Raw genomic sequence first — 26,854 nt, forward strand, 5'->3', positions numbered from 1 at the left:
TATTAGATTAGGATTAAGTCTCAGTTCATGACTGTGGGATATTTAGGCTCTGCTGGTGTTCCGTGCACAGCGGGCATTCTGTCGAGGCTGCACATCGCTCACAGTGCAGGCCGTGTTGGCATGGCAACGTCACCGAGCCCATTTCGTCACAAGATACACAATATAATCTCTGCTTCCTGAACACCGCCTGTAAGAACGAAGGAGACAGATAGATAGTGAAGAGGCGATATTAAATAAAAACCAACATGTTTTCTTATTACTCAACCTGTACATCAGATTATTGGGTGAATCTTACAAAGAAATGTCCAGGTCATATTGCATTTTCCAAGGAAATGTCTATCTTCATATTTACTTGAAACATTTTTTTTTTTTTTTTTTTTTCAAAAATGATACATTATATAAAATGTAAACTACATTTATAAAAGTACAATCGTATTTAAGAGGTATTTTCATTTCATTTAAAATAATTATTATTAATAATAATTATTGGTCACCTGGACATTTGTAATTAAATTAGCCTAAATTAAATTCAGAATATGAAATTCTAAGATGTAAACTTACAACTGGATTCAACACTTGTAATTATAATCTAAATAAATAGCTTTTTATTTATTTTTTTCACATTACAGTAAAGGGAATATTTTTTTAACAATATAGGCTTCTACCAATTTTTCAAGGGGGTGTAAATGTGCATAATTGCACAATGTCACAAAGAAAAAATCTTAAAGGAATAGTTCTGAAAATCACTTCTTCAGCCTCATATTGTTCCAAACCCATAAGACTTCAAGTGTGAAACAAAAAGAGATGTTAGGCAGAATGACAACCTCAGTCACCATTCACTTTCATTATCTGGAAAAATATGTAATGAAAGGGAATGGTAGAAAGAAAGAAAGATAGATATACGTTTGGAACAAAGTTAATCATGACAGAATTTTAATTTTTAATCCTTTAAATGTGTACTAAGTAGTTTTTAGCTGGCTTTTAGTTGTCCCATCGGTCCCGGTAGTACTTGTGGTTTTGGACTCTACTGACACCTGATGTCTTGGATACTGGAAGTTTGATTACCAAATGCTGCCACAAAGATATTCATCTTCTGTTTTGTTACTTTTAGTCTTGTGTTTTTCTCTTGTCCAATTCCACACACATCCCTATTATGGACATTCTTGCATTTAATCCAAAAACATTTTTGCATGCTGGACTGTAACCGGGCGGCCGCTCAGGAGCTCTCTGGCGATTATATAATTTTCATATTTTAAAAAAATTATATTAATATCTTTGTGTAAAAATAAATTGAATTAGCAAAAAGTTACTGAGTGCAACTTTAACTGCATTGGCTTCATTTTTTATGTAAATTCTAATTACAATTATTGGTAGGTGAAATATGAACTGAACATTTCTAGACAGTTTTTGTAAGATTCATCTATTTTCCATCAAAGTGTGTGATGGGTGCAGATAGCAGGTGTGTGCATTACCTGTTCTACAGTGCGTAAGCAGGTGCAGATCTGTGCCTGCAGGCTGCAGATAGAGCTGAGCGGTAATCTGTGCAGTAACTGCAGCTGGTGAAGTTGTAGATGTGGGTTTTCTGCGTGCCTCAAGCTCTCTAGCGCCTCCTGCAGGAAAGCAGCTTGCTTCTGCGCCTCCTCTTCAGCCTGCCGTGCTCGTTCGGCCTCCATACCCAGTTGACCTGCTAGAAGACGCGCCTCTTCCGCATCTGCTTTTAAGACTGTCCATGACTGAACCAAAAAAAAAAAAGAGAAAATGTTGTCAAAACAGGGCCTGTACTAGCATGCGATCTGTGATGGGGCACTTGTATGTTTGGTGGGGGGGTTCTCTTGAATCACAGTCAACTGTCAGTCAGGGCAGGAAAATCAGAAGTTTCTGTGGGGTCTCAAGGCAAATCTTTATACCCAGCCATGACTTATAACACGATGATATATACTTATTATTTATTAGTTTTTACTGTTCTGCGTTGCAAGTTACATATGGATTCTGGGCAACAGAAATGTACATATTAAAGGAATATTTTAGCCAAAAAATTGTATTATCTTATCATTTATTCACTCTCATGCCATCCCATGTGTGTACGACTTTCTTTCTTCAGCAGAACACAAAGATTTTTTTAAAATATCTCAGCTCTGTAAGTCTATACAATGCAAATGAATGGTGATCAGACCTTTGTAGCTCCAAAAATCACATAACGGAAACATGGAAGTAATTTTTACGATGCTAGTGTTTTAATCCATACCTTCAGAAGCAATATAATACATGTTAATGAGAAACAGAACAATATTTAATCCTTTTAAACTCTAAATCTCCACTTTAACTTTTACTTTCAAATGAAAAAGTGAAACTAAACAGGCATCACATGTGACTTTTAGATGTAAAAGCGAAAGTGAGATTAAGAGCAAAAAAATGTCTTACATTTTGATCAGTTTCTCACCCATTAGATCGTTTCTGAAGATATGGATTAAATTACTTGTTTCATTTGTGATTTTTGAAACTACAAAAGGTCTGATCATCATTTACTTGCATTGTGAGGACTTACAGAGCAGACATGTTCTTCTACAAATCTTTTTTAGTCATACACATTTTGGATGGCATGAGGGTGAGTAAAAAATTAAATGATGCATTTTTGGGTGAACGTACATTACAGAATCTACCAAATGCCCTAGATAAAAAAAAAAATGTAAAAAAAGTTTTCAAAGATTGCTTTTATGAATATCATAAAAAAAAAATTTTTATTTCATGTGTGTACATATCAATTGCCACAATTAAATTGCTTTAGACCATCATATATCTGCATTATATCAACTATCGGCAACCCTGCTCTCGTTCTCATAATCAGCATTTCAAAACCTCTTAACGGTCAATAACTAACTTATGTATAAAAGTCTTAATGGTACAGTGAAAACATCCTTGTTAATTCTAAGGTTAGAGAGAGGGTGGAAAATAGCTATGGAAAACTAAATTATGAAGAAACATTGGTTAACATTATAACTGAACTACAAAAAAAATAAATCTAAAACTAAAATGAACATGGCCCCTTTAAAGTCCCCTATATCTTCCCCATAAGTAAACACAGCTTGTGTCTGACCTGAGCCATCTGTCTCCAGCTGTGATCCCAGTGTTTCAGCATCCGGTGTGCCTCCTCCACTTCCTGTTTGAGACGGGACGCTTCTGCGTACATGGTCCCTGTGGAGAGCAGCGCAGGAGGGGTACCTGGAGAAGTCTGACCTGTAGGAAAATGTTCCCAAATACTGCTGCTCATTCCATTTAAACCTTAAAAAAAGAAGAAAATTTAGGTTTAGCATATACCCTCCCCCAAAAAAAGCAGCAGCAGAATGATATTTTTATTTAAAAAAAACATATAGATCAACACAGTTTTTAGTCAAATAGATGCCACTAAAGTCAATAAAAATAATGCAAACCTAAAGAACCATGGGAGGTCCCTAAAAAGCTGCTATCTGATTGGCTATGTTGTAGCAGCTGTGCAGAGAGGAATGGAGAGTGGTGAGCTCTGATTGGAGGAGAAGGTGAGGGTGATCTGAAAGGTGAGGGGCTACTTAAAGAGCCAGGAATGTTGACAGGTGCTGAACTCTGTAACTGACTGCCTCCTATGAAAAAATAAAAGAATAAAAAGTCATAAGCTGTGTCCAAATTCACATAGAGTCAGTATGTATCTCATTTGAAGAAGACCGTAATTCGGACATTTTTTAAAGTACATTTTTTTTAGGTATGCAAGCGAGTAGTATAATTACATTCCTGGACATACTTCATATGGGAATGTGGGCATTGTTCTGTGACCCGAATACATGACAGTAACAACATCCACAAAAATAATCTATTCTGATTTGTAAAACAAACAACTTTTTTATAGTATGCTTTTGGAAGATCAGAACTATTCTTTTAATATACAACTATAATAAGGCTCAAATGCAGTATTTTCCCATTCACATTCAGGAACAGAACTGTCAGTTACACTACAGTTTATCTGACAAAACTTGTTACCAACCCAACATGAGCCCCATGCTCGGGAGGTTTGAATTCTCCAAACTTTTCTCAAGAGCCGAGACTCCAAAGTCATTCAGGTCCAAATCATCCAGTGCAGACTCTATAATAAAAAAAATAATACAAAAAGAGAAACAGATGCCGTTTCAGTAATACAGCACAGAATGTCAAAGTCATTCTAGCCAATAGTGAAGTTTAAAGTAACACTAAAACCAGGTTCCAAAATGAAAATTCTCATTTAATTACCCTCCTGGCATCCAAGATGTGTATGACTTTCTTCTGCAGAGCACAAATGAATATTTTTAGAAGAATATTTCAGCTCTGTAGGTCCTTAAAATTCAAGAGAATAGTAATATTTTGAAGCTCCAAAATCCACATAAAGGGAGCATAAAAGTAATCCATATGACTCCAGTGGTTAAATCTATATGTTCAGACACAATATGATAGGTGCGTGTGAGAAACAGATAAATATTCAAGTCATTTTTTTCATAAATTCTCCTCTCTGCCCACTAGGGGGCGAGATGCACAAATAATGTGAATCATCAAAAACAGATGGAGAACGTGAAAGTGAAGGAAAAAAGGACTTCAGTATTGATCAGTTTCTCACCCACACATCTCATATTCAGAAGATATGGATTTAACCACCAGAGTCGTCTGGAGTACTTTAATGTTACCCTTATGTGGATTTTGGCGCTTCAAAATTTTGGCACCCATTCACATGCCTAGAGAGCTGAAATATTCTTCTACAAATCTTTATGTTCAGCAGATGAAAGAAAGTCATACAAATCTGGGATGGCATGATGGTGAGTAAATTATGAGAGAATTTTTGGGTGAACTAACACTTTAACAACTTTAATTAAACTAATAATGGCCAATACTTTTACAGCAAGTTACTGTTAGTTTCAACATATACCAATACATTTTAAAAATAAAAAAATGCATTTGTTAACATTAATGCACGTTATAAAATGACGAACTAACAATGAACAATTGTCTTTTTATTAACAAACATTAATAAAGATAAATAAATGCTGTAAAGAATCTATTGTTAATTGTTTGTTCATGATGCATTAACTAATGTTAACAAATGGAACCTTATTGTAAAGTGTTACCAGAAAATCTTAAAAAGCTCAATATAGTCACAGTTATTGTCAATAACTCTTAATCTGCGTCTACATAGCAAGTAAACAGAACAACAGGATGCTACCAAACTAGATGGCTACCATTAAAATTAAACAAAGCGGTCTACACTGCAAGTCTAGTGAATTCAGGGTAGACACAGAGAAACTCTATTCTAGTATTTAGTCTCAAAGATCACCCAAAATAATGATATGTTTTTGCATTTTCTAGGGTGATGGGGGTATGTAGAATTCTGCAGAATGGTTAAATATTTCAAATGTTTAATACTAGCCACTTTCTGCATAAAGAGTATTCCAATTCTGCAGAAATCTTCACAGCTTTCTGCAGAAACTTTACATGCGGGCCTGCCCCATCACTCACCCACTACAGATTCCACCGTGTCACTTGTGGGGTAGAAGGGGAGAGCATTGGCGTTCATGCCAGAAGAGGGACCAGGTGGTGCAGGGCTGGGTGGGGTGGCTGCCAGGCTTGATGGTACACTGGAGGACAAACTTAGAGGACTACCGACAGGAAGAAACACCAACAAATCCTGAAACCACAAGAAAAATTACAAGGCGTATTTGTAACTTTCATAAGTGTCTTTCTGTTTTGAATGTGTCCAGTACCTGTTTACTGTGCATGGAGGAGAATTCTCTGCTTCGTTGTTCCATTGCAAAACTTTTCTGTTTGGCCTAAAAGAAAAATTGTTTTATTGAAATTAAAATATATGAAATGGCAAACTCAAAATACACATTATACATCTCACAAGCTTGTCTTTAATTGGTGTAGTAATTGTAGGGATGTCTCTAATATATCACATTGGCTTAGGGTGCATGTTTTGCTTTAATCTTATAAACAACCACTTCCAGGATTGCCTTGACAGTGGGAAGCCTGTACTTATTGCAAGCATACAGAATTTATCCATTAAATGCCTTCAAATGAGTGTTGAAAAGCTGTCATTGCTGTACCTGGTCTTCCCTCTCAAACCCGGGGGCTTTCCCATAACCGCCCTCCCCTCCTGAGCTGGCTTCAAATCTGGAGGACTCCTCAAACAGACCCCGTCCAAGCAGCCCTTCCTCTGAGGCGGCACTTGGGCCACTGTGGGTGGAGTCTTCAGATGGGGCAGGGCAGGAAGTTGCAAGAGGAGGTGAACTGCATTGTAAAGCCAGCTGGTCATCACTGACACTAAATTCTGTCAAGAGAAACAGGAAATAAAATAAAACATTGACCTCATTGTGGTGAACCATCAGACCAGATGACATTCCATGAGATAGTTTATGGCAGAGCCCCTTCTTTAACTGTCAAGGCAAAGAAGAGTGTCTCCATTTTGACTGAATCATGGCAGGACCAACACAAACAAATGCCAAGCACAGCAACCAGATAAGCTGCTTGAACAACTGCCAGACACCCCTCAAAAGGCAGGAAAGACCTTTCAACAAGTTAGAAAAACTTCTCATTGGTCCATCAGTGGTTTCTTAACAACCTCTCAAACCCTCAATCCAGAGTTGAGATAAAGACCATACATTTTCTTCAAGACCTCTGAAGCAGCATTAACTACCATCTGGCAAAAGTTGAAACAAAGATGCCACGATAACACATTTTTACACAATCTTTTAATCCTAACCTGGACACCAACTGCAACACATCCACTCCACGTTTGTTCACTGAACTGTTTATGTATATTGCAGTTGTTTGATTAACACAATACTTCACACAATCTGAACTATTAAAGTCCCTCTCCAGTCACTGGTTTAACCTCTAAAAACCCATCTTTGTTAATCCCAATTACATATTTAAATATATATATATATATATATATATATATATATATATATTTTTTTTTTTTCCCATGAAAATAATCCCTTCATACCTTAAAATAACTTTATACATTTGGCTAAATGAATATGCAAATTAGTCCCCACCTCCATCTCCACTCACCCCTGCACAGCAAGCCCAGCAGCAGGCGAGCGGTGTCCCCAAGATAAATTGATGGAACTGCGTTGGGCTTCAATATAAGTTTATTGGCAAAACCCATCTATTTTTGGGTAAAATCTTCAAAGCATTTCTCTGGAAAATGTATACTGCAAACCAGAGTTTTCTCTGGAAGATTTGCTGGGACATTACGATTTTTCAAAATAAACTGCACTCATTTATCTCAGATTTTCAGATAATTTGGTAATACATGAAGGCTCACCATTTGTCCTTTTGCAACTTTACATCTGAAAACAGAACATGTCTTGCAAAATACTGATACATAGCTACACTTTGCTTCGCCGTAGTGCATGTATGCCATTGATATGGAAAGCCCCACCCGCAAGTTGAAGGGATTGGTTCCTTAGGTTTGTGACGTATGAAACCCTGGCAGTCTGAATCAAGCATTTTTTATACGTAACAGAATATAAAGCATCCAACATACGAAGTCTCACTCCATGAGAAGAGGATAACATCATCCAACATTCCCAGTGTCCATCCGAGAGACAGAAGAAGATCGACCAAGTACCAAGTGTCAATACAGGGGTCTATTGCAACGGCAAGTTTGGAATTCCTATACCAGGGAGATAGCTACATCGACAAGGTTTAACTCTGGCGGGCAAACCTTCTCTTGAAATTTTATGCATCTGCATGTTCCAGATGATGAATCTTTCACCGATATAAGGGCTGTATATCTGCGTGTTCCAGATTGCAAAAACCCTCTCGGTGCCTCCAAGAGTTCAGCGTTCCTCAGCTCCTTAGTGTCAAAGGCTGCTGAAATGGAATCCAGCTCCTTCCCCACTGTAACGTCGCCCTGAGCCCCAGTGGAAGACATCGACATCACCAAACTCATCGATCGATCAAGGAGAACGTAAATATCACAACTTAACCTCTTTCCAGAGACCTTGGCATTAGAGTATACAATCAGTTTATGATTTTCTAATGTTCTTTAGATTACATAACCTGTATTTGTTTCAATAGAAATAAGGTTTTCACCTTATTAATTAATAGAGAAACAGCAATTTATCTTTACATTATTTCAACCACTTGCATCTTTCAATCCTATGCACTTTTATTTACCTATTCATTTATATTAATCTTTAACATATTAGTACCATTTTGTAGTTTTTGCTAGTTATTCATGTTCATCTTTTTGTAAATAAAATAAATTTTATTACGACTGTGTGTTTCTTGTGTTGATGACACAGAAGAGTTCTAAAGGGTTAGGAAATCTCACAAATCCTTCAGATTCATCCGATGACCATCTCCCTCCAATTTACATATATTTAATTTATTGAATGGTCCATTTGGATCATTATTTTAGTGTTAAGGTGAAACTCCTTAGCTGGTGCCCCGAGAATGGAGGAAGGGGTCATCTGATAATAATAAACACACTTATACACACCTTAAGTAACGTTTTCAAAAATCACCACATACTTTGGTGTCTTGTGTGAGGCCCAGTTCATTTCAACTGGTGCCAGTGTACAAGTACACCATCATAAACCATAAAAATTTTAATAAACTGTGTCCCCCTTATTACTTGTTAACTTTCCAAAATGTGGCACTTACTTTCTAAATGAGCAAAAGCACAGAACGGCCCTCTGGGACAGTTGCCACTCTGCTGCATGTCGTTGCATTTAGTAGATTTGTATATCTGTGGAGGTAAAAGTGTAATTCATTCAATAGATGTTTACGTTTTCTGAAGAAACTCTAAAGCCTAATTTAAACAATGGGAGAAGCCAAACTCAAGAAAATTAAATAAAAGATATCCTTAGCAAGCACCACTACAAAAATATAAATAAAACAAAAATATAAATAAAACAAATATATAAATATCATACATATACTCAATACCTAATAAGTATCACAAACATACCATAATCAAATGGTCATGATTTTCTTGTATAAAATCCATTAGGGCACAAGAACATGTGAAGTACTGCTCCTCTAAATAGTGTTTGTGAAGTACCTCTGGATGAAACTGTTGTTCTGTCCGAGTGTGGCAGTACTGGCAGCTTTCTCCGCTTTCACATTTACTGGGGTCTCCCCACTCGTCACTGTGCTTGACTGAGGGACACGGCAGGGCTCTTTACATACAAACATGAACAAGACAACAGCAATCAGCAAACTTATGATGGACCTTCACTCCCCTTTCTTTAAAGCAGGAAATTGTGCATTAAAGGGATAGTTAACCATAGTAACACCATCTAAATGATTTAATGATACAAGCGTCAGTCACCATTCACTTCCATTGTATGGAAAAAAAGATGCAAACAAAGTGAAAAGTGAGGGTGAGTAAATGATTAGAACCATTTGTTTCAATTTAGATTTTTACAAGTAGCAGCTGTACCTGTCAAATTGATCTATTATTATTATTTTGAAACTATATCCCCCCCAATAAATGTCTTCCATTATTTACTCAACCACAACTCATTCCAAACCGATATATGGCTATTTTTTACATCAAGTTTTTTTTTGTCCTAAAATACAACAAAACCCATTAAAGAACAATTAAAGTATTCCATATGACTCAGACTTCTGAAGCCATATAATATCCTCACTTAATTTGAGGAACAGACTGAAATTTAGGTTGTTATTCACTGAAAATATTCCCTTCCATGGCAGCTCTGCAATGTGAGAACCAATGGTATTTCTGCATCAGTGCCTAATTATATTATAACAAATATCAGAATTCAGATTTGGAAGAACATTAGGGTGAGTTTAAGGAATATTCAGGGTTCAATACAAGTTAAGCTCAATCAACAGAATTTGTGTTACAATGCAGATTGCATCAAAAAATTATTTTGAGTCATCGGTCCTTTTCTTTACATGAGAAACAATGGAAGTTAATAGGGCAAATCTTTGGAGGTATTAAAGAGAAATGTGAAGCTTATAATTTTATAAAAGCACTTACATTAATTCTACTGTTAAAACTCATGTGTTATTTGAGCTTTAAAAAATTTTAAATTATCATTTGTATGGTTGTTTTAGGGTTTACTGCATTACGTTGCCATGGCAACAAAGTTCTAAAATTAATATAGCTACACAGAGAAAGTTAGTAATCAATTTTATCACACTAAAATGACTTTACCATGCATATTGTTTACATTTTGTGGCTATATATTTGAAACAGTAAGTATTTTAACATTTATGAACTGGCCCCATTTACTTCCATTGTAAGTGCCTCACTGTAACCTCGATTTTTGTAAAAATAATTTTTTGTGCTATGCCACAAATTCTGTCAATTGAGTTTAACTTGTATTGAACCCGGAATATTCCTTTCATAAAGACAGAATTGTATTTTTGGATTATCGGTTCCTTAAATGCAATCTATATAACGGAGAACTTTTATTGCAAACCTGTATTTGTGTTTGTGAGGACTCCGTCTGCGGTCCTTGCTGTTGTGATAGTAGGGACATGCATAGCCCTGTCGGCACAGCCGTGGAGGTTTTTTGCAAAGCTCTGTCTTGTAGTGGGAGAGCACGAAACTGTTGTCTGCATAAAGAGAGGAAGAAATGAGCAGGACATCATGGTGAATGAGACATGATATGGAAAATTAGGCATGACATTTAAGCTTTGTGTGTACATTCAGTGTGGAGCAGGGTTATTAAAATTTTGAATTTAGTTTTCATTTCTTTATTATTCTCAACTTTTCCTTCCAAATTAGTTCAGTTTTCACTTTTTTTCAGTATTTTTTATTTTCAGCGTATTATGTTTTTAATTTAGTTTTAGTGTTTGTAGGCTGCCAAAGTAAAAACTTAACTGATATTATTAAAAAATGAAAATGTAAAAACTAACATTTTGTTATCGCCATCGCCATTTTATTAAAGGTTTTCAAATTGCGTAGTATACAGTGTATCAAAACTAAAATTAAATTGAGTCATTTCATTTTAATTTGACCGGTTAATGAAAAAAAATTAAAAAAAAAAACCTTCAGTTTTTGGTAACAATTATTACACTGGTGTGGAGAGGTTGATTTCACCTTGCCAGCGTGGATCTTCACTCAGGACCTTTTCTATAAGAGCAGTGCTGGCCACAACGCCTGACTGTCCTTCTCCAGATGGCCCCTCAACCAATCCTGTGGCAACTTGTGCTTCCAATACATGAACCTCTCTGTGCAACAGGATATTGAGTACACAAATGTCAAGACAAGGAAAAATAAATTAAAGCAAACATCCAGCATGAGCACACAACAAAATCTAAATTTATTATAACTCTGTGTAATGAAAGGATATTAAATAATTTACCCTGTAATGACAATTGTCATTGATTACTCATCCTTACATGGTTCCAAATCATTCTTTGTTCCCTTCCATACAATGAAAGTACAGTACTGTGCAAATGTTTTCGGCACTTGTGAAAAATGTTGCATAGTGACGATGTCTTCAAAAATAATGCCATAAATCGTTTTAATTTACCAAGTACCAATTCTCCTAGGTACACCTGTAAGATGTTTTTTCTTGGTTGTTAGCAGATAGGATGTACCAAGCTTCTTAGTTAGAAGAACTGTGGCGAATTCTCCATTTAGGTTGTCTCAATTGCTTCCGTCTCTTCATGTTATCTCAGACTGACTTGATGTTCAGTGGGGGGTTCTGTGGGGGCATTCATCCTGTTCTTCTATTCTAATCTTTTCTATTTGCAAAGTAATGTTTGGGAGTCTAACATGGGTTTTTCCTATTGACACACTAAAGCTGAGGATATAAAGAACCATCTTAAGACAAATGTTTTTGTGAAACATCTTAAGTGCCTAAAGCTTTTGCACAATACTGTACATAATAAGCAGAAAATAAAATAAAAGGAATAGTCCACCCCCAAAAAAACATCTATCCCTCGCCATCCAAGATGTGTGCGTCTTTCTTCTGCAGAACACAAATTAAGATTCTTAGGATATATCGGCTCTGTAGGTCCAAACAATGTAAGTGAATGGTGAACAAAACTTTGAAGCTCCAAAGAGCACATACAGGCAGCATAAAAGTCATAAAAGTTTTAATCCATGTCTTCTGAAGCGATCCAGTCGGTTTTGGGTGAAAACGGACCAAAATATAACTCCTTTTTCACTATCAATCTTGACATCACAGTCCTTCAAATCATATTTTCGATCGCACATATTCAAACTTGTTACGTTAAGACACGTCACACCAGGTTCAACGTCAATGATGTCAAACGCAGTTGGTCTTCCTTCGTTATATAACCAATCACAATGTGCAAAATTGAAATGTGTTAAAGTATTAATGAGATTTGAGAGCTACTGCACAGGGGAAGATTTTCAGTGAATTAAGTAATTAACTTAAGTTTCAGTCTGCTCTCGCACAAAACTCTCATATGCCTTCAGAATACTTGGAAAGTTGCGTTTGTGTCATATTGACTACTTTTATGATGACTTTTTTTTGCCCTTTTTGGAGCTTGATGGCCCCTGATATATAATTTCATTTTATGGTAAAAAGCAGCAGGAACATGTTTCAAAATATCTCCTGCTTTGTTTCATGAAGAAAGGAAGTTTGGAACAAGAAAGGTGATTAAATTGACAAAACTTTCATTATTGTGTGCATTATTAACTTATCGATTAAACACAAAAACACACACTTCTTGGTTGCAACCCACCTGATGTCATAGACAGGGCTTCGGAGGTCATGGGAGCCATGAGCAAAGGCACAGTGAGGGCCATTCTTACTGCAGTGGCCCTTCCCATCAGTCTCATGTATACATGAACCAGTTTTATAGTAGCGCAGGTGATACCGCCTCTCTGTGTCTCCAGCTGTTCGGTGCAGAAATGGACACCTATCATCACAAATTAAAAAGATATATTAGCATAAATTCAGATAATGTGGTCAAAGCGAAGTTTCTACTGGTTCTTACTCGTCTCCATCGGGACACATCCCTGTGCCCTCGTCGTATTTAACACAGTACACATCAGGGCTGTAATTAAAGGTTCCATCTCGCCGGCGAATCGGCCTCCGTCGTCTCTGGTTTAGAAAGTGCCAGTGGAAGCAGGTGAAGGGACGGTGCTGGGTGCACTTGTGCTGCACAAACAAGGGACACTGCTCTGTCCTAAACTCTTTCAGGTATCTAAACACCAGAAAGAATGAGAAAAAATATTAAGAGATGATGAAGGAAACTAAAGAGGGGGAGAATAAAATGAAAGTGACTACAAACTGTAATCAAAACCTGGACACAGCTATATAGATCTTATAAGTTGAAAAGTTATATTCCACTAAGAAATACAATATCTAAATATCTGTAATATCTACCATTGCTTTGGCCTCTGTGGCTCTGTAAACAGATGCATCAATGATCTTAACGTATGTCTATACAGAAACATGTAGCTTAAATCAGGATTTCATCAAGCATACTTATAAGAACACGAAAAGATTGCATAGAGTAGTATGCATTCTTTATTATTGTTACACATCAGCAGATCTCTTGCAAAGATGTTAAAAGTACATCATCTAATTTCAATGCATATCAGCATCACGGTACTAGGCCTCCATCAAGCAAGCACAGCTGTTTATAGATCATATAACCCCAGTTAGGGGCGTTTAATAGGGCTATTGCATGAAGGATGTGTGATTTGCATGAGAGATTAGGTGGGTGTAAAGGTGTTTCGTTACGTACGTGTAATGCTGGGGCTTCTCGGGCTGTGCGTGCAACACGTTAGCGGGGGACGTCGTGCCGCCTGCGGAGGGAGAGGAGCACGAGGAGGACGATGAAGGTCCAAGGTTGGCCGCAGCACCCGAAGAACCGGACTGAGATGGCGCTTTCGACATGATTAATCGATTGAATGGCCATCAAACAATTTAATATTGAGTGAGCTGCGAAGTCCGCATTCTTTTTCCATGTGCGCATGCGCCAGATCTGGCAAGGAGGAAATTCCGGGCCATTTTGATGACGTTACAGGGGAAAGATTTCGCAGTTGTCATTTTCCAAATTAAGAACGAGAATTGTTTCAAATTAAAAGTTGCACATAAAAAAAAAAAAAAAGAGCAAAAAAAGGTGGTTCATTTGTTACTTCACCTTTTGTTATGGAGTATTTCGTCATGACAGCATTTAGGATGAATGTAAAGTGGGGTCTAAAAGTGTGAGACCACTAGTAAAATAATAATAATAATAATTTAATACTAATTTATTTTAATATTAAATAACTGTAATAATGTAACTAATTTTTAAATAATTAATAAAAATGTTATGTTTGCAATTTTATTTTTATTTTTCATTACAAATGTTATTATTGGCATGACAATTTGAGTGAAAATGTCAATTGAAATTAGCATAAAAAATAGTTTGTCCCCCTTTTGCTTAAATGGCAGCATGCTTTCGAGCTGAAATGGAAAATGGAATCTAGAAATAAAGCAGAATATTTCTTTAGTGCAGGATCATAACATTTATTTGTTTTATTTTGTCAATACATAAAGAAATACAGTAAATATAACTTTGTTTAATTTCATAAAAAAAATCTTGGATTTTAAATCTGTTTCAGGACTTTTAGACCCCACTGCATACTCTTATTTTAGAGGTGATTTGTTTTAAAGTGTTTTAAAATGCTTGTGTATTATTATTAAAACAGACAAAAATAATCCAGGTTCTTTTTTTTTTTTTACATACAATCTTGACTGGAACAAAAAAGACAACATTGGCTCTGTCTTTTATGTATTTCAATCAAAATAATATTGCACAGGCTATTACGTTTTTAGAATATTCTTATGTCATAAATGCTAATACAATCAATAGCATATATTTTCTTTATAAACACATGTAAACTTCATTAGATCTTCAGTCCACTCAAGTGTTGAGGTTTTTCATACAAACCATTCTGTGTGTTTGAACCCAGCAGCTGTGAGGATATAAAAATAAAGAATAAATATATATATAGAAAATGAAAAATTAACTAAATGAGGGTTGGCATGATTTGTCATCCTTTCATTATATTAAACCTGTGAATTATGGTGGTACCAGACTTACCTATACGGTTAACAATTTCTTCACATTCACTACTTGTGGCAGCCTGTAGGACCACACAACAGAAGCCTGCTGGTCTGCCCGCTTGTGGTGGATCTCTGAAACAGGCAATGCATTGCTAACATTTAACAAAAAGTAAATGCCAAGTACAAAAACACTAAGCCTGTCCAAAGTCTGGAAGGATATATCATATATAAGCAAATGGAATGCAGATAAATCAGTCTTATAATTTGCTTGCCATTTATTAAAATTCAAACACCATATCACTTTACGCTAAAAAGGATTCAACACGGCATGAAACAGCAGGCCTAGCACCTCATTAAAGGGTAACTAAACCCTAAACCAACTTTTTTTAGTTAATGATCTGTAAGAATGGGGCTTTATTAGTACTGGTCATTAATTCAAGTAATTTTTTTGACATTTGTGTATAAAGTGTTTTAATTCTACAATATATGGTGCAAAAACGTCTGAGTGCTGCCCTCTTCAGGTTGAACGGTGGCTACTGCAGTTGAATTTTCCTATTGGCTGTTTGCGGTACTTCGTGACGTAAGTGGTGACAGCTGATGTAAGCAGGTTCCAGCTCACCCTTAGTCGACTACGCCATGGCAGTATAAAAACCATCTCATTTCGTCAAAACCACTGTAGCGAGTCAGGAGTTGGAATTGCGAGTATTGAAAACGATCAGGATAGAGTATTTTAGCATCTATTTAGCATAGCATTTATATAGTTATTTAGATTATTTCGTGTAGCCTAGGTAGTTAATTAGCATATTTGTTAGTGTAGTATTGTTAGAAGCATAGTTAGTTAGTAGCATAGTATTGCGTCAGTTAGGATAGCTTCAAGTTAGCGTAGATTATCTGTATTTAGTACAGTGGTCAGGATGGTACGTAGGTGTAGTGTTTCTGGACTGTATAGCTTTCCAGCAGACTTGGAAATTAGGCGCCAGGGGTTGCACGTCCTTGTTCTGGAAGACCGCGAGTTCCCGCCTAGAGCTGGAGGAGTGTGCAAACTGCATTTTACGCGGGATTGCTTCTCCAACGCAATGGAGGTGGAAATGGGCTTCTCCAAACAGCTCGCGCTGAAAAGCGACGCAGTGCCAAACACTGCTCCTCCTGCATGGACTCCACCACCTCAGCGGCGTCTTGAGGTGAGTGATCATATATATTTGAATCACAATTTATGGTTAGGCTAAAGTTAATCCTCTGGGGTCGACAAACGCGCGCTCGCGATGCGGGAGTGTTAAACGTATTGCACCCTTATACATTGTATTACGGTATTGACTACCTGTATAGTTTTATTTGGAGGTATACGGTTTTGTACATGATGACGTTACGCTTTACGTCACATTCTTCTAAGTTGAGAGAACAGCTAACTGATGTTATGTTCAAGTGAAGCTTGCTAAATAAAAATCCTGCTAAAAGGATAAACATCACTGAACAGCGTTTCGTTTGTTTTTCCTGCACGCGAGTGAAGGTGAATGCGCACTCGGATGCTCAACAGGGAGTTAAACCCGCAGTTTGAGCCAGCAGCTCGAATTGATATGGCTCCGGCCCTGTGTCCACAGAAAATTCACCATCCTCCACTTCAGGTGAAGGTGGGGGAGAAAGGTCCTCGATTTCAAAAGACCGCTCCGTGGCAAAGCTACTTGCGTCACTCCAGTCACTCTCCATTTTAGAGTCTGACAGCAGCTGTCAATTAATCTGTCACTACGGGTCTCAGATGCACGTCCCCCCGCTCAGCCCCGCCCTCGGTTCGTCCCCTCTATCCCCGCTGGGGTCTGCCCACTTTTCGAGCATTTTTCAAATATTGCTAGTGGGTGGAGTCAGACTCTGAGCAGGGGTTTAGTTACCCTTTAAAGCAAGTATATAGTATATGAACAGACGTTTATTATACAACAATTTCTCAAGATACTTACAATACACAAAAAGCAAAAATGGTCAAATCAGGTTGGCTTCCAAACCTTCCAACACATGATATCTCTGGGAAGTGGTGTTGAAACAGCTCCTGTTTGAAAAGATTGACACTGTCTTAATTATTCTTTACTTTCCACCAGTTATTCTCATGCAAAAATGTATAATACAAACCTGCTTATTGGTCTTATCAGTGCAGGTAAGGTGAGTCTCCTTTACATCCAGCAGTACTTCCTATCCAACATCAAAACCAGAAAGCATGCATGAAAATTAAATATAGGTGTCAAGACTAGCTTATGTATGAAAACTCACTTGCTCAATTGCAAATAAAATGCAATTTTAAATACCTTTCTTGCCTGTTTGCTCTCCATGACAGCAGGAATGGCATGCTGCAACACCTCCTTACCTCCATACTTAAAATGAAAGAAAAGTAACGTTAATATTCAATATTTGCATTGGATCTAGTTCACTTTTAATAGTGTACAACTGTTTTTACATTGTAAAATGTGCACAACATGGGTTCTTGTCAAAATAAGTATGATTTTAGGATCAGTTATTCACTTTAATACAAAAATACACATGTATGGATTAAAGCCAAGCAGGAGCACCACAAAAAGAGAAGTTTACACAACTACCATTCCTATGTTTGCTTTTCCTAGGAGGTGCACGGCATACAGGATCCTGTTAATAAAACATGATCAAACAGTTACAAGCTGAGGCTGTTTATGGTATTTGAGAATAATACAGTTGCAAACACACATGTCATCTTTATTGAGAGTAAATTCAATGGGTCCGCTTGTTTACCTGCCGTCTTTCACACACTGCGTCTGGCCTTTCCTCTGACCCACAGTTCTATCCTGGTGAGAGGCTGGTTTTGGGCCAAACTGAAGAGATGGTTTTTCCTGTTTGAGTTGTCGTAAGTGTTTGACCAAAGGCTGGTAGATGGATCCATCTCCTCCTCTCCAACGTATCAGACGAATGGAAAGCGGCTGACCCTTTAACTTAGAAAGAACCACACCTGCCTTTGGAAAAAGTGTGTGGCATGTTAGAAATATCTTGAGCTCTATAATGCATATTTTAATTTAAAGTAACAGTTTACCCCAAAATGAAAATTTGGGGTATGCCAGTATGTAGGGTCATGCAGTACATTATCTGGGTCATGATTCTGCTGACCTGTCCATTGCTAGCATTCCTTAATGATATTCCATTGATTTCATCAATGATGTCACCAGGCTCTGCAAACATATCCACCTGAGCTTGACTACCCTGAAGCAAGTCAAACACAAACACACGTCCATCTAGGTACCTTTAAGAGAGAAAGATTATTACTATTTAATTATAATATATAATATGACATTGGAATGCATTACAAATTCTAAGTAATTTGTATATCTGTATTGTGTAAAAGACTTTTGTACCAATGTATAAGCCTTGTGTTTTCTCAACACTAATAGCAAAAAGAGGATTAGAATGTTTGTAAAAATAACTAATATCTACACAATCTCTAATAAGTTAAATAAATCCAGAATTCAGAATTGGAACAACATGCTAACCTGAGCACCACCCCCAACTCTCGACATGGAACAGTCTCATAGATTTCACAAACCTAAAACACAAGCAAGGTTTGCAACATGCAGTTCAACATTACATCTTCATGCCGAAACAGCCAAATTAAAGGAATAGTTGGGGTCTATTAACAGCATTTGCACATACCTATATACATTCAACTAAAAGTTAAATTCCAGTTAAGATTCAACTCGTCCTTCGTTTATTTAAAAAAAGCAAAAATCATGGTTACAGTAAGTCACATAATGGGGCCAGTCAATAAACACTAAAATAAAAGTTTCAAAGATATAGCCACAAGACATAAATATTATACATGTTAACATGATTTTAGTGTGATAAAATCACGTACTAACCGTATGTGTGTATAGTTAACCCCAATATTACCACTTTGTTTCCATTACAATGTCACCCTGTGATCCCAGTATTGGCCATAACTTCACACAGATAAGGTTAGTAAGCAATTTTACCTCACTAATATCGAGTTAACACAAATAAAGTTTAGGTCTTGTAACTATACTTTTCAAACAATGTGTATTTTGATGTGTAAAGATTGGCCCCATTCACTTCCATTGTAAGTGCCTCACTGTGTCTAGGATGTTTGTATAGGATCAAAATCCCGTAAAAATTATTGCGGTCACCTATCCAAAAATAATAAGTGTGAATCAAAACAATAAGTGTGAATCAAAAAATAATACACTCAAATAAAAAAATAATAAGTGCAAAAATAATTAAAAAGCGCAGATTAAAATAATTAGCACAGATCAATAAATAACAAGCATGAATCAAAAATAAATGAACACATTTATAATATGCTGCAAAAAAACAACAACAACAACAGAAAAATTAAAGCAAAGTCATCAGAATTGCAAACAAAATCATGTTTTCCTTGGTTATATTACTGTTTTTTGTGCCTTCTGACAATTTTGCTCATATTTAAAAAAAATTGTACGCTTATGCTGTAGTTTTCTTTGCTTTTGTTTCCAAGTTCTACGCTTAATTTTCCAAAACTTGTGAGTAGATTTTCATCTAAATCTGGGGGCGTATTGTGTCCCTATTGGTCCACTAGTTCATGATCGACAGCTCCTCCTCTAGCCAATCATTCGAAGAGGGGAGGTGACGTCACTCAAATGCAACTCCAACGGCTGCTGCTCAATATCATATTATTTGTGGTTGATAGATACGCTGCTTGTGTCTGTTTTGAGTATTTTCTGCCAGCTCTAGGAAACAAAGTGTTGTCCGAGAAGGCCATTATCATAGTCCGTTAACACGTGTATCGAGTTAGCTGAATTTAGTTAGCAGAGTTTTAGTTTAGGCATATTTTTTTTCTCCCCTTTTCTCCCAAATCTGGAATGCCCAATTCCCAATGCGCTTTAAGTCCTCGTGGTGGTTTAGCGACTCGCCTCAATCCAGGTGGCGGAGGACAAATCTCAGTTGCCTCGGGAGTTGTTGCCTTTCGAGTTGTAGTCGTGAGTTCAGAACTGGCTACATGTAGTTTCTTTTTCCACGATACTGCAGTGAAATCAGAAACAAGTGACTAAGTGTCCCCACATCAATAAATAATTCAATAAAGTTGGCTTGATGTTCTTTATTTACAAATAGTCACAAAGGGACCATCTCTAAAGATACAGGAAACATTGGAGCATACATATCCAAAACATTTACAAACATTTCCATAACATAGAGTACACTACTTCAGTAACATTTGAAGCAAATTACTTACAGGCATAAAACCAACTCCAAAGTGTGCATGTAGGTGTCAGTAATAATGCACACCTTTTTTATTTTTGATATAATAAAAATAAAATGTCAATATATATTTTAGAAATTATATGTAAGCATTTATATATTCATCAGTATAGTAATAGGCCTTGTGTCGGGATCTGGATTTTATTTCATGGAAAAGCGGATCAACTTGGGTTCTGAACTCGTGACTAACATTGGTACAGCTAGTAAAAACATGCATCAAACATCCACACCAACCCAGCCATTTTTTTTATTTTTTTAGATATGCAGCCAATAACCTACAAACCAGGAAGTCTTAAATAATGCCTAATTTGTGACTATTTTTGAATAAAGAACATCAAGCCAACTTTATAGCATTATTTATTGACGTGCGGACGCTTGGTCACTTGTTTCTGATTTCGCTGCAGAATTGTGGAAAAAGAAACTACATGTAGCCATGAACTCGTGAGGCAACTGAGATTTGTCCTCTGCCACCTGGATTGAGGCGAGTCACTAAGCCACCACGAGGACATAGAGCGCATTGGGAACTGGGCATTCCAGATTTGGGAGAAAATCCCCCAAAAATTTTAATAATGCCTAAATCAAAACTCTGCTCACTAAATTTAGCTAACTCGATACACGTGCTAACGGACTATGATAATGGACTACTCGGACAAAACATTGTTTCCTAGAGCTGGCAGAAAATACTCAAAACAGACACAAGCAGCGTATCTATCAACCACAAATAATATAATATTGAGCAGCAGCAGAGTGACGTCACCTCCCCTCTTCGAATGATTGGCTAGAGGAGGAGCTGTCGATCAAGACCTGTGGACCAATAGGGACACAATACGCCCCCAGATTTAGATGAAAATCTACTCATAAGTTTTGGAAAACCAAGCGTAGAACTTGGAAACAAAAGCAAAGAAAACTACAGCATAAGCGTACAAATTTGTTTAAATATGAGCAAAATTGTCAGAAGGCACAAAAAACAGTAATATAACCAAGGAAAACATGATTTTGTTTGCAGTTCTGATGACTTTGCTTTAATTTTTCTGTTGTTTTTTTGCAGCATATTATAAATGTGTTTATATTTTTTGATCTGTGCTTATTATTTTGGATCTGTGACCACAATACTTTTGACGGTATTTTGATCCCATTTGATTGCCCTTTGTTTTGATAAACACGGGGCTAGTCAAAATAATTTGTGGTAATCAACATTATACCGCAAATACTGTTAGTTGAGCTTAACATGCATTGAACCAGGAATATTCCTTTAAATGTGCCAGATCATTGAATTCATACCGGTAGCAGCCAGCTTTCATCCAGGAAGCTGCAGTTCTGACATGAAAGTTAAAGAGAGGAAATGTCCAATCATATCATTGCATGACATTGACATTGTTTTCAAAAGGATGCCAACATACAGAAACAGATGGTAACGTCACTGAACACAAAACATAGAAAAGCCTTTAGCAAACGCAGAGGTTTAGCATTATGGTTCATACATACCTCAATACTAAGCTTAAAATCCATTTCTGACAATACCATAGACAGTGAGAGAAATGGTTCTGTTTGGAGACAGTTAAAATATGTTAATTATGGCAAACGCACAGTAGGATGTCTTACTGCATAAAGCTGAACGGTGTAACTTTTTCAGTGTTAAATTACTTTTTCCTATCCCAGCTGATTTTGCACAGACCTCTTAAACTAAGACATTCGAAGGTTAATTTCCTGGAAAACTGTAAACACTGCATCACTTTGGCAGTGTTGACTGTTCATTTTAGCGGCCTGTCCAGCTTAGAGGGTCAGGACAGAATTAGCTGGTTAGTAGTCAGTAGGTCCCTGATAGCCCTTGCTCGTAGATGCAGGAGTGGTGGTGGCGTAGTGGGTTAAAGCACAGAACTGGTAAGCAGAAGGTTGCCAGTTTGATCCCAACAGCCACCACCATTGTGTCCTTGAGCAAGGCACTTAACTCCAGTTTGCTCTTTGGGGATTGTCCCTGTAATAAGTGCACTGTAAGTCGATTTGGATTCTGCCAAATGCATAAATGTAAATGTAACTGCACACTATGATTTCAAAAAGCATGTTTCTCCACTGACAGCCATTCAAAAGTAGCCTTGTTTTCCCGAGAAACATTTCTATCAAAACGTTTCATTACATTATAGAATTTTTTTTGCTAGTGACAGATTGCTTTTGAAGGGCTTGTAGAGGCGTCATATGGCCTACATATTTCCCTATCTGTCGTTATTGACGATTGATCAGTCATATTGTACCCGATCCCAGAACTGAGCACCCTTGAGCAAAGAGGGTAGCCTCCATTTTGCATGCTTCAGTTAACCGTACGCTAGCTGAGAACTGCCATAGAGATAAATGGTTATGATAACAGATAGCTTCTCTAGGTATTTATGTGCCCATCAAGTGGAATCGGATTTATCATAATTAAAAGTTCCAAGCACATGAATGATCAAGCAAAGTTGTATTTACATGTGGGAAACTCTAGATGGAAAAAAACTATGATTGACTAATGTCATTTATTTTAAAAAATATTAATTTGTTATATATGACCCTCAACTTATGACTCAGCCTTCCCAGTTTGTTTTAAGTAATTATAAAAATATATATTGTGTATAAGTGATGCAGGTTTATTCACGTTTTTTACTGGTATAACAGAAAAAGAGCTTTTGCCAACGTTTGTAATGTTTCTTCGTGTGTTTGTTTGAGTCTGGCTTCTTCTGCATATTGTTTCCCAAAAAGGGCCATTTCAGACAATTCTGGTGCCTTAGGCAATTTTGGGGAGAGGGGGGTGTTTGGGGTTGCGTGGCGGCGGCCTACACTTTGGCGCCCCCCAGTAGGTGGTGCCCTACGCGACAACCTAGTTTGCCTATGCCTATATATAGCCCTGTATCATAGTAACAACCACCCATCACAGAGGTAGGAGATTTCTATGTCTACTTGAAGGTAGCACTAAAACTTCTTGGTCCACACAACAACATTGGCTCAACCAATCAAATGCATATGGGGGGTAGGGGTAGGGTGTGTTTGAAAAGTGGTTTGAAAAACAATGTATATTTTTGCAATTCTGTTTGGTGACACTAGTGCCGCAGAAATTGAACAATTTAGCTTTACGAATCTCATCTAGAAACTTACACAAACAAACATACAGAAACTCACCCACAAACTCCTCATTTCTCAGAATAGCAATGTATGGGCTATACAACTGCGAAGAAAAGAACTGACATTCATTATCTGTGTACACACAAAAAGTGATTACTGAAAAGGCCTTACACAAACAAACATACAGAAACTCACCCACAAACTCCTCATTTCTCAGAATAGCAATGTATGGGCTATACAACTGCAATGAAAAGACACTGACGTGTACACTAACCTCTATTACTCTGTTTGTGTGTAATAGATGTTTTACTACATTTCCCAGAGTTTTTCTCATCAGCATCAGGCGTATGAAGAAGCGTCCTCGGGCCTGAGAGTTAGTAAGTTTGGTGCAGGCTGTAGTCTGTTGTACTGCCAAAGAGATGGAACTCAACCTTCAGGAACAGACAGAAAATTCTGCTCAGATAGGCCACATTTATTTACTCATTCATTTTAATGAGTACAGACTGTGTGCATATTAATAAGACAATTGAACTACAAATCACCTTGCAAGAAATATTTGTATCTGAAGTGTGTCATTTATTATTATTATTATTATAAATTTTATTTATAGGTGCCTTACATGACTCTCAAGGACACCTTACAACAAAACAACAACATTAAACAACAATTAATCATTTTTTTTCAGCCTGAACAGACATAATACAAACACAAAAGCAATCACTTAAAAGCCTGCCTAAAAAGATGGGTCTTAAGGGAAGATGTCTAAAGGCTCTAGACCCCATATATGTTGTGCGAACTTGAGGGAGAACAAGAGTGAGTGCGGAAGAAGATCTTAAAGTGCGAGGAAGAGTGTGGATTTAAAGAAGGTAAAATAAGTATGAAGGGGCAAGATTATTAAGTGTCTTATATGTAAGGAGAAGAATTTTAAAGTCAATGTGATATTAAACCAAGAGCCAATGCAAGAATTATAATATGGGAGTAATGTGAACAGTTATAGGAGTTCTGCATATAATTTGTGCTGCTGAATTCTGTACTAGCTGGAGTTTATAGAGAAGTCTTGATACCATAAAAAGAAGACCATATAAAAAGAGCGTTACAATAATCAATACGGGAAGTTACTAAAGCATGAACAAGAATCGTGGTGTTCTTTACTGAAAGAGATGGACAAAGTCGATTAATGTTACGTACGTGGAAATATGCAGAGCGAATAACATGCTCAGACAAATAGCTCAATGTTTGAATAGACAGTTCAGTGTTTCCATTTTTAGGGAAATCAACCAATAAATGGCCAACTTATATATATATATATATATATATATATATATATATATATATATATATATATATATATATATATGTGTGTGTGTAGCTGGGATAGGAGAAAGTGTTTTAACATTGAAAAAAATGACACTTCAGCTTTAACTGTTAAGGCAGATTTTAAGAGTTACAATCTCACCTGCCACATGAGTCATGCTGCAGAAGCTGTTCAAAACAATGCCAGTAATCTCTATGTGCCAGACTGAGAACGGGCTCTAAAAACATTATACAGTATATGCACCATTGTTTATTACACAGAGAAATGAAAGTATCATTTTATTCACTTTTATTATTTATTTATTTTTTTCATCCTTACTATCTGTAGATTGTAATAAACATCATCTTGTATTTCTTTTCTTTTTTTTCTCGTAATGTGTGCAAAGTCAATGATATAATGGCCCTTGTGTGTGCAATTTGTGACAACTGATGATTTGCGTTCTCATTTATGCATGTTTATGTATTGGAGAGTAGCCTAATACTATATGTGCTAGTGTGTGGAGCTCACGCTGTAGTCCCTTTCGCAGTATGAGTTCGAGGAACTCACAGCACGATGCCAGGTGTAGGCTTGAGTCAGTCACTGTGCCCTCCAATTTTAAATTCAGAATGCACACTGTGAATAAAAACAGTACAGATGATGGTTAACATTTGTTTTTCTGTCATGGTGAATAGGATTACGTGATATGGCTGGAACAATACCTGCATCATTAACTCAACAAAACAGCATCGTTGGCATCCTGGTTGCCGTGGAGCTCACCAGCTGTGTGTGTTGCCTCCACATTCACACAGGACACGTTCTTTACTATGAGCGTCGCGTTTTAAAGACGGCGCGTCACTGCAGCTACACGGAGAGCAACGGAAAAACAGGGGCCGTCCACAACCGAACACGAACTTATGCAAAGAAAAAGAGACGCAGCGCCACGAAAAGAGGAGAACGCAGGTGTCTCGATACGCGTTTTCAACAGCTGAACTTATTTTATTACCATGACACGACGTCTAAAAACGGAGAAACGCGGCGCTCCTGCACGAAACGTCTGAACGGCCACTTGTTTGGACAAGGCGTTTTTGAAACGTTTATAATCGCAATAAAACGCTTTCAGGACGCGACGTAATGGCTAAATTGTCCTTCTACTACGTGTGCACAGACCAAAAATTAAAAGAAAAAAATAACGGAGACGGAAACCATGTACGCGTCCTGTGTGAACGCGCCCCACGCCTCACGTCCAACCTCACTAACTCAATTTAGGTTGTCTGATTGTGTAAAAACAAGTAGCCGGTCTCAGCCTGAGTCATCATAACAACTGGCAGCGCTGGTAGTCCACCAACCACAAGCTCTTCAGTTTTGAGCGAAGAGAGCAACAGCTGAACTATAAGACAAAACCCCTCAAATTGAAGGCCCAGACACAGTCTTTGCAGATGCATATGATCATATACTCTTTGGGATATCCTACCTTTAAGTGTTTCAATTAGCGGGTCTTTCGCCGGCATTATTGTCAATGGGATCAGCTCGAGCTGGAGTCTGGAGTCTGCGCGAATATAAGCGCATATTCTGCGACATTCATCGAGCTCCTCTAGGCTGAAGTGCGCCTTTAAAAAAAAAATCAATAACCCGTCATTTGAGGCTTGTTTTCTTAAGGCTGGCTGGTTGATGAGTGAAATTGAAAACACATTCAGAGGTGCTGTCATAAATGTAGGTTGATGGCGTGCAGTGAAGTCTCATATGATAATATGCATAATTATGATGACTCTGGCGCCCTCTTGTTGAGTTCAATGAATTTACACATCAGATTTAGCCTATTAAATTCTTCACTCAAAAAATCTGTCTGTCTGTCTGTCTGTCAGTCTTTCTGTCTTCCTGCCAGCCTGCCTGCTTGTCTGTCTGTCTGTCTGTCTGCCTGTCTGTCTGCAAGCAACCATTTAGTGCACCCAGCTTACATGACATTTCATTTGACTCAAGCTAGCAAGGAGCCTTTTGAGTATTACCCTGGTAACTGCCTAGCAACCAGATTGGATCACCCTAGCAACCACGTAGCAAAAAACACAAGTCTGCACCAGAACATAGTAGAGACTTCCGGGTTGGGTCACTAAGCAAGGAGCCTTGTTAGTATCACCCTAGAAATGCCTAGCAACCAGATGGGATCACCCTAGCAACCAAGTAGCAAAACACACATCCCTAC

General features: G+C 37.3%; 2 protein-coding genes across 6 annotated transcripts; both read right to left on the reverse strand.

Moving 5' to 3' along the window:
- Positions 1-8: 8 nt before the first annotated feature.
- unk (unk zinc finger) lies at positions 9-13,976 on the reverse strand. Its single transcript, XM_052112536.1, has 15 exons — positions 13,711-13,976; positions 12,955-13,164; positions 12,700-12,876; positions 11,081-11,211; positions 10,458-10,593; positions 9,068-9,185; positions 8,668-8,752; positions 6,096-6,319; positions 5,754-5,819; positions 5,509-5,677; positions 4,013-4,111; positions 3,429-3,614; positions 3,095-3,279; positions 1,473-1,733; positions 9-187 (listed from the first exon to the last, which is right to left on the reverse strand). Exons 1-15 carry the CDS (start codon positions 13,860-13,862, stop codon positions 26-28), a joined length of 2,361 nt encoding a protein of 786 aa, XP_051968496.1. The 5' UTR covers positions 13,863-13,976; the 3' UTR covers positions 9-25.
- A 581-nt stretch (positions 13,977-14,557) lies between these two features.
- On the reverse strand, positions 14,558-26,378 carry LOC127633446 (uncharacterized). Of its 5 annotated transcripts, none has more exons than XM_052112540.1 (16): positions 26,129-26,378; positions 25,186-25,290; positions 24,820-24,895; positions 23,638-23,794; positions 23,421-23,604; positions 21,759-21,817; positions 21,555-21,590; positions 18,515-18,567; positions 18,135-18,267; positions 17,766-17,983; positions 17,597-17,642; positions 17,309-17,374; positions 17,136-17,195; positions 16,967-17,055; positions 15,055-15,149; positions 14,558-14,926 (listed from the first exon to the last, which is right to left on the reverse strand). In XM_052112540.1, exons 1-16 carry the CDS (start codon positions 26,361-26,363, stop codon positions 14,892-14,894), a joined length of 1,647 nt encoding a protein of 548 aa, XP_051968500.1. In that variant the 5' UTR covers positions 26,364-26,378; the 3' UTR covers positions 14,558-14,891. The 5 variants fall into 5 exon arrangements, with proteins under 5 accessions (XP_051968500.1, XP_051968499.1, XP_051968501.1 ...); XM_052112543.1 differs by having other exon boundaries at positions 14,563-14,926; positions 23,421-23,466; XM_052112542.1 differs by having other exon boundaries at positions 14,563-14,926; positions 23,559-23,604.
- Between the last annotated feature and the right edge of the window lie 476 nt (positions 26,379-26,854).

Source organism: Xyrauchen texanus, chromosome 40 (genome assembly GCF_025860055.1).
Source record: "Xyrauchen texanus isolate HMW12.3.18 chromosome 40, RBS_HiC_50CHRs, whole genome shotgun sequence".
NCBI lineage: Eukaryota > Metazoa > Chordata > Actinopteri > Cypriniformes > Catostomidae > Xyrauchen > Xyrauchen texanus.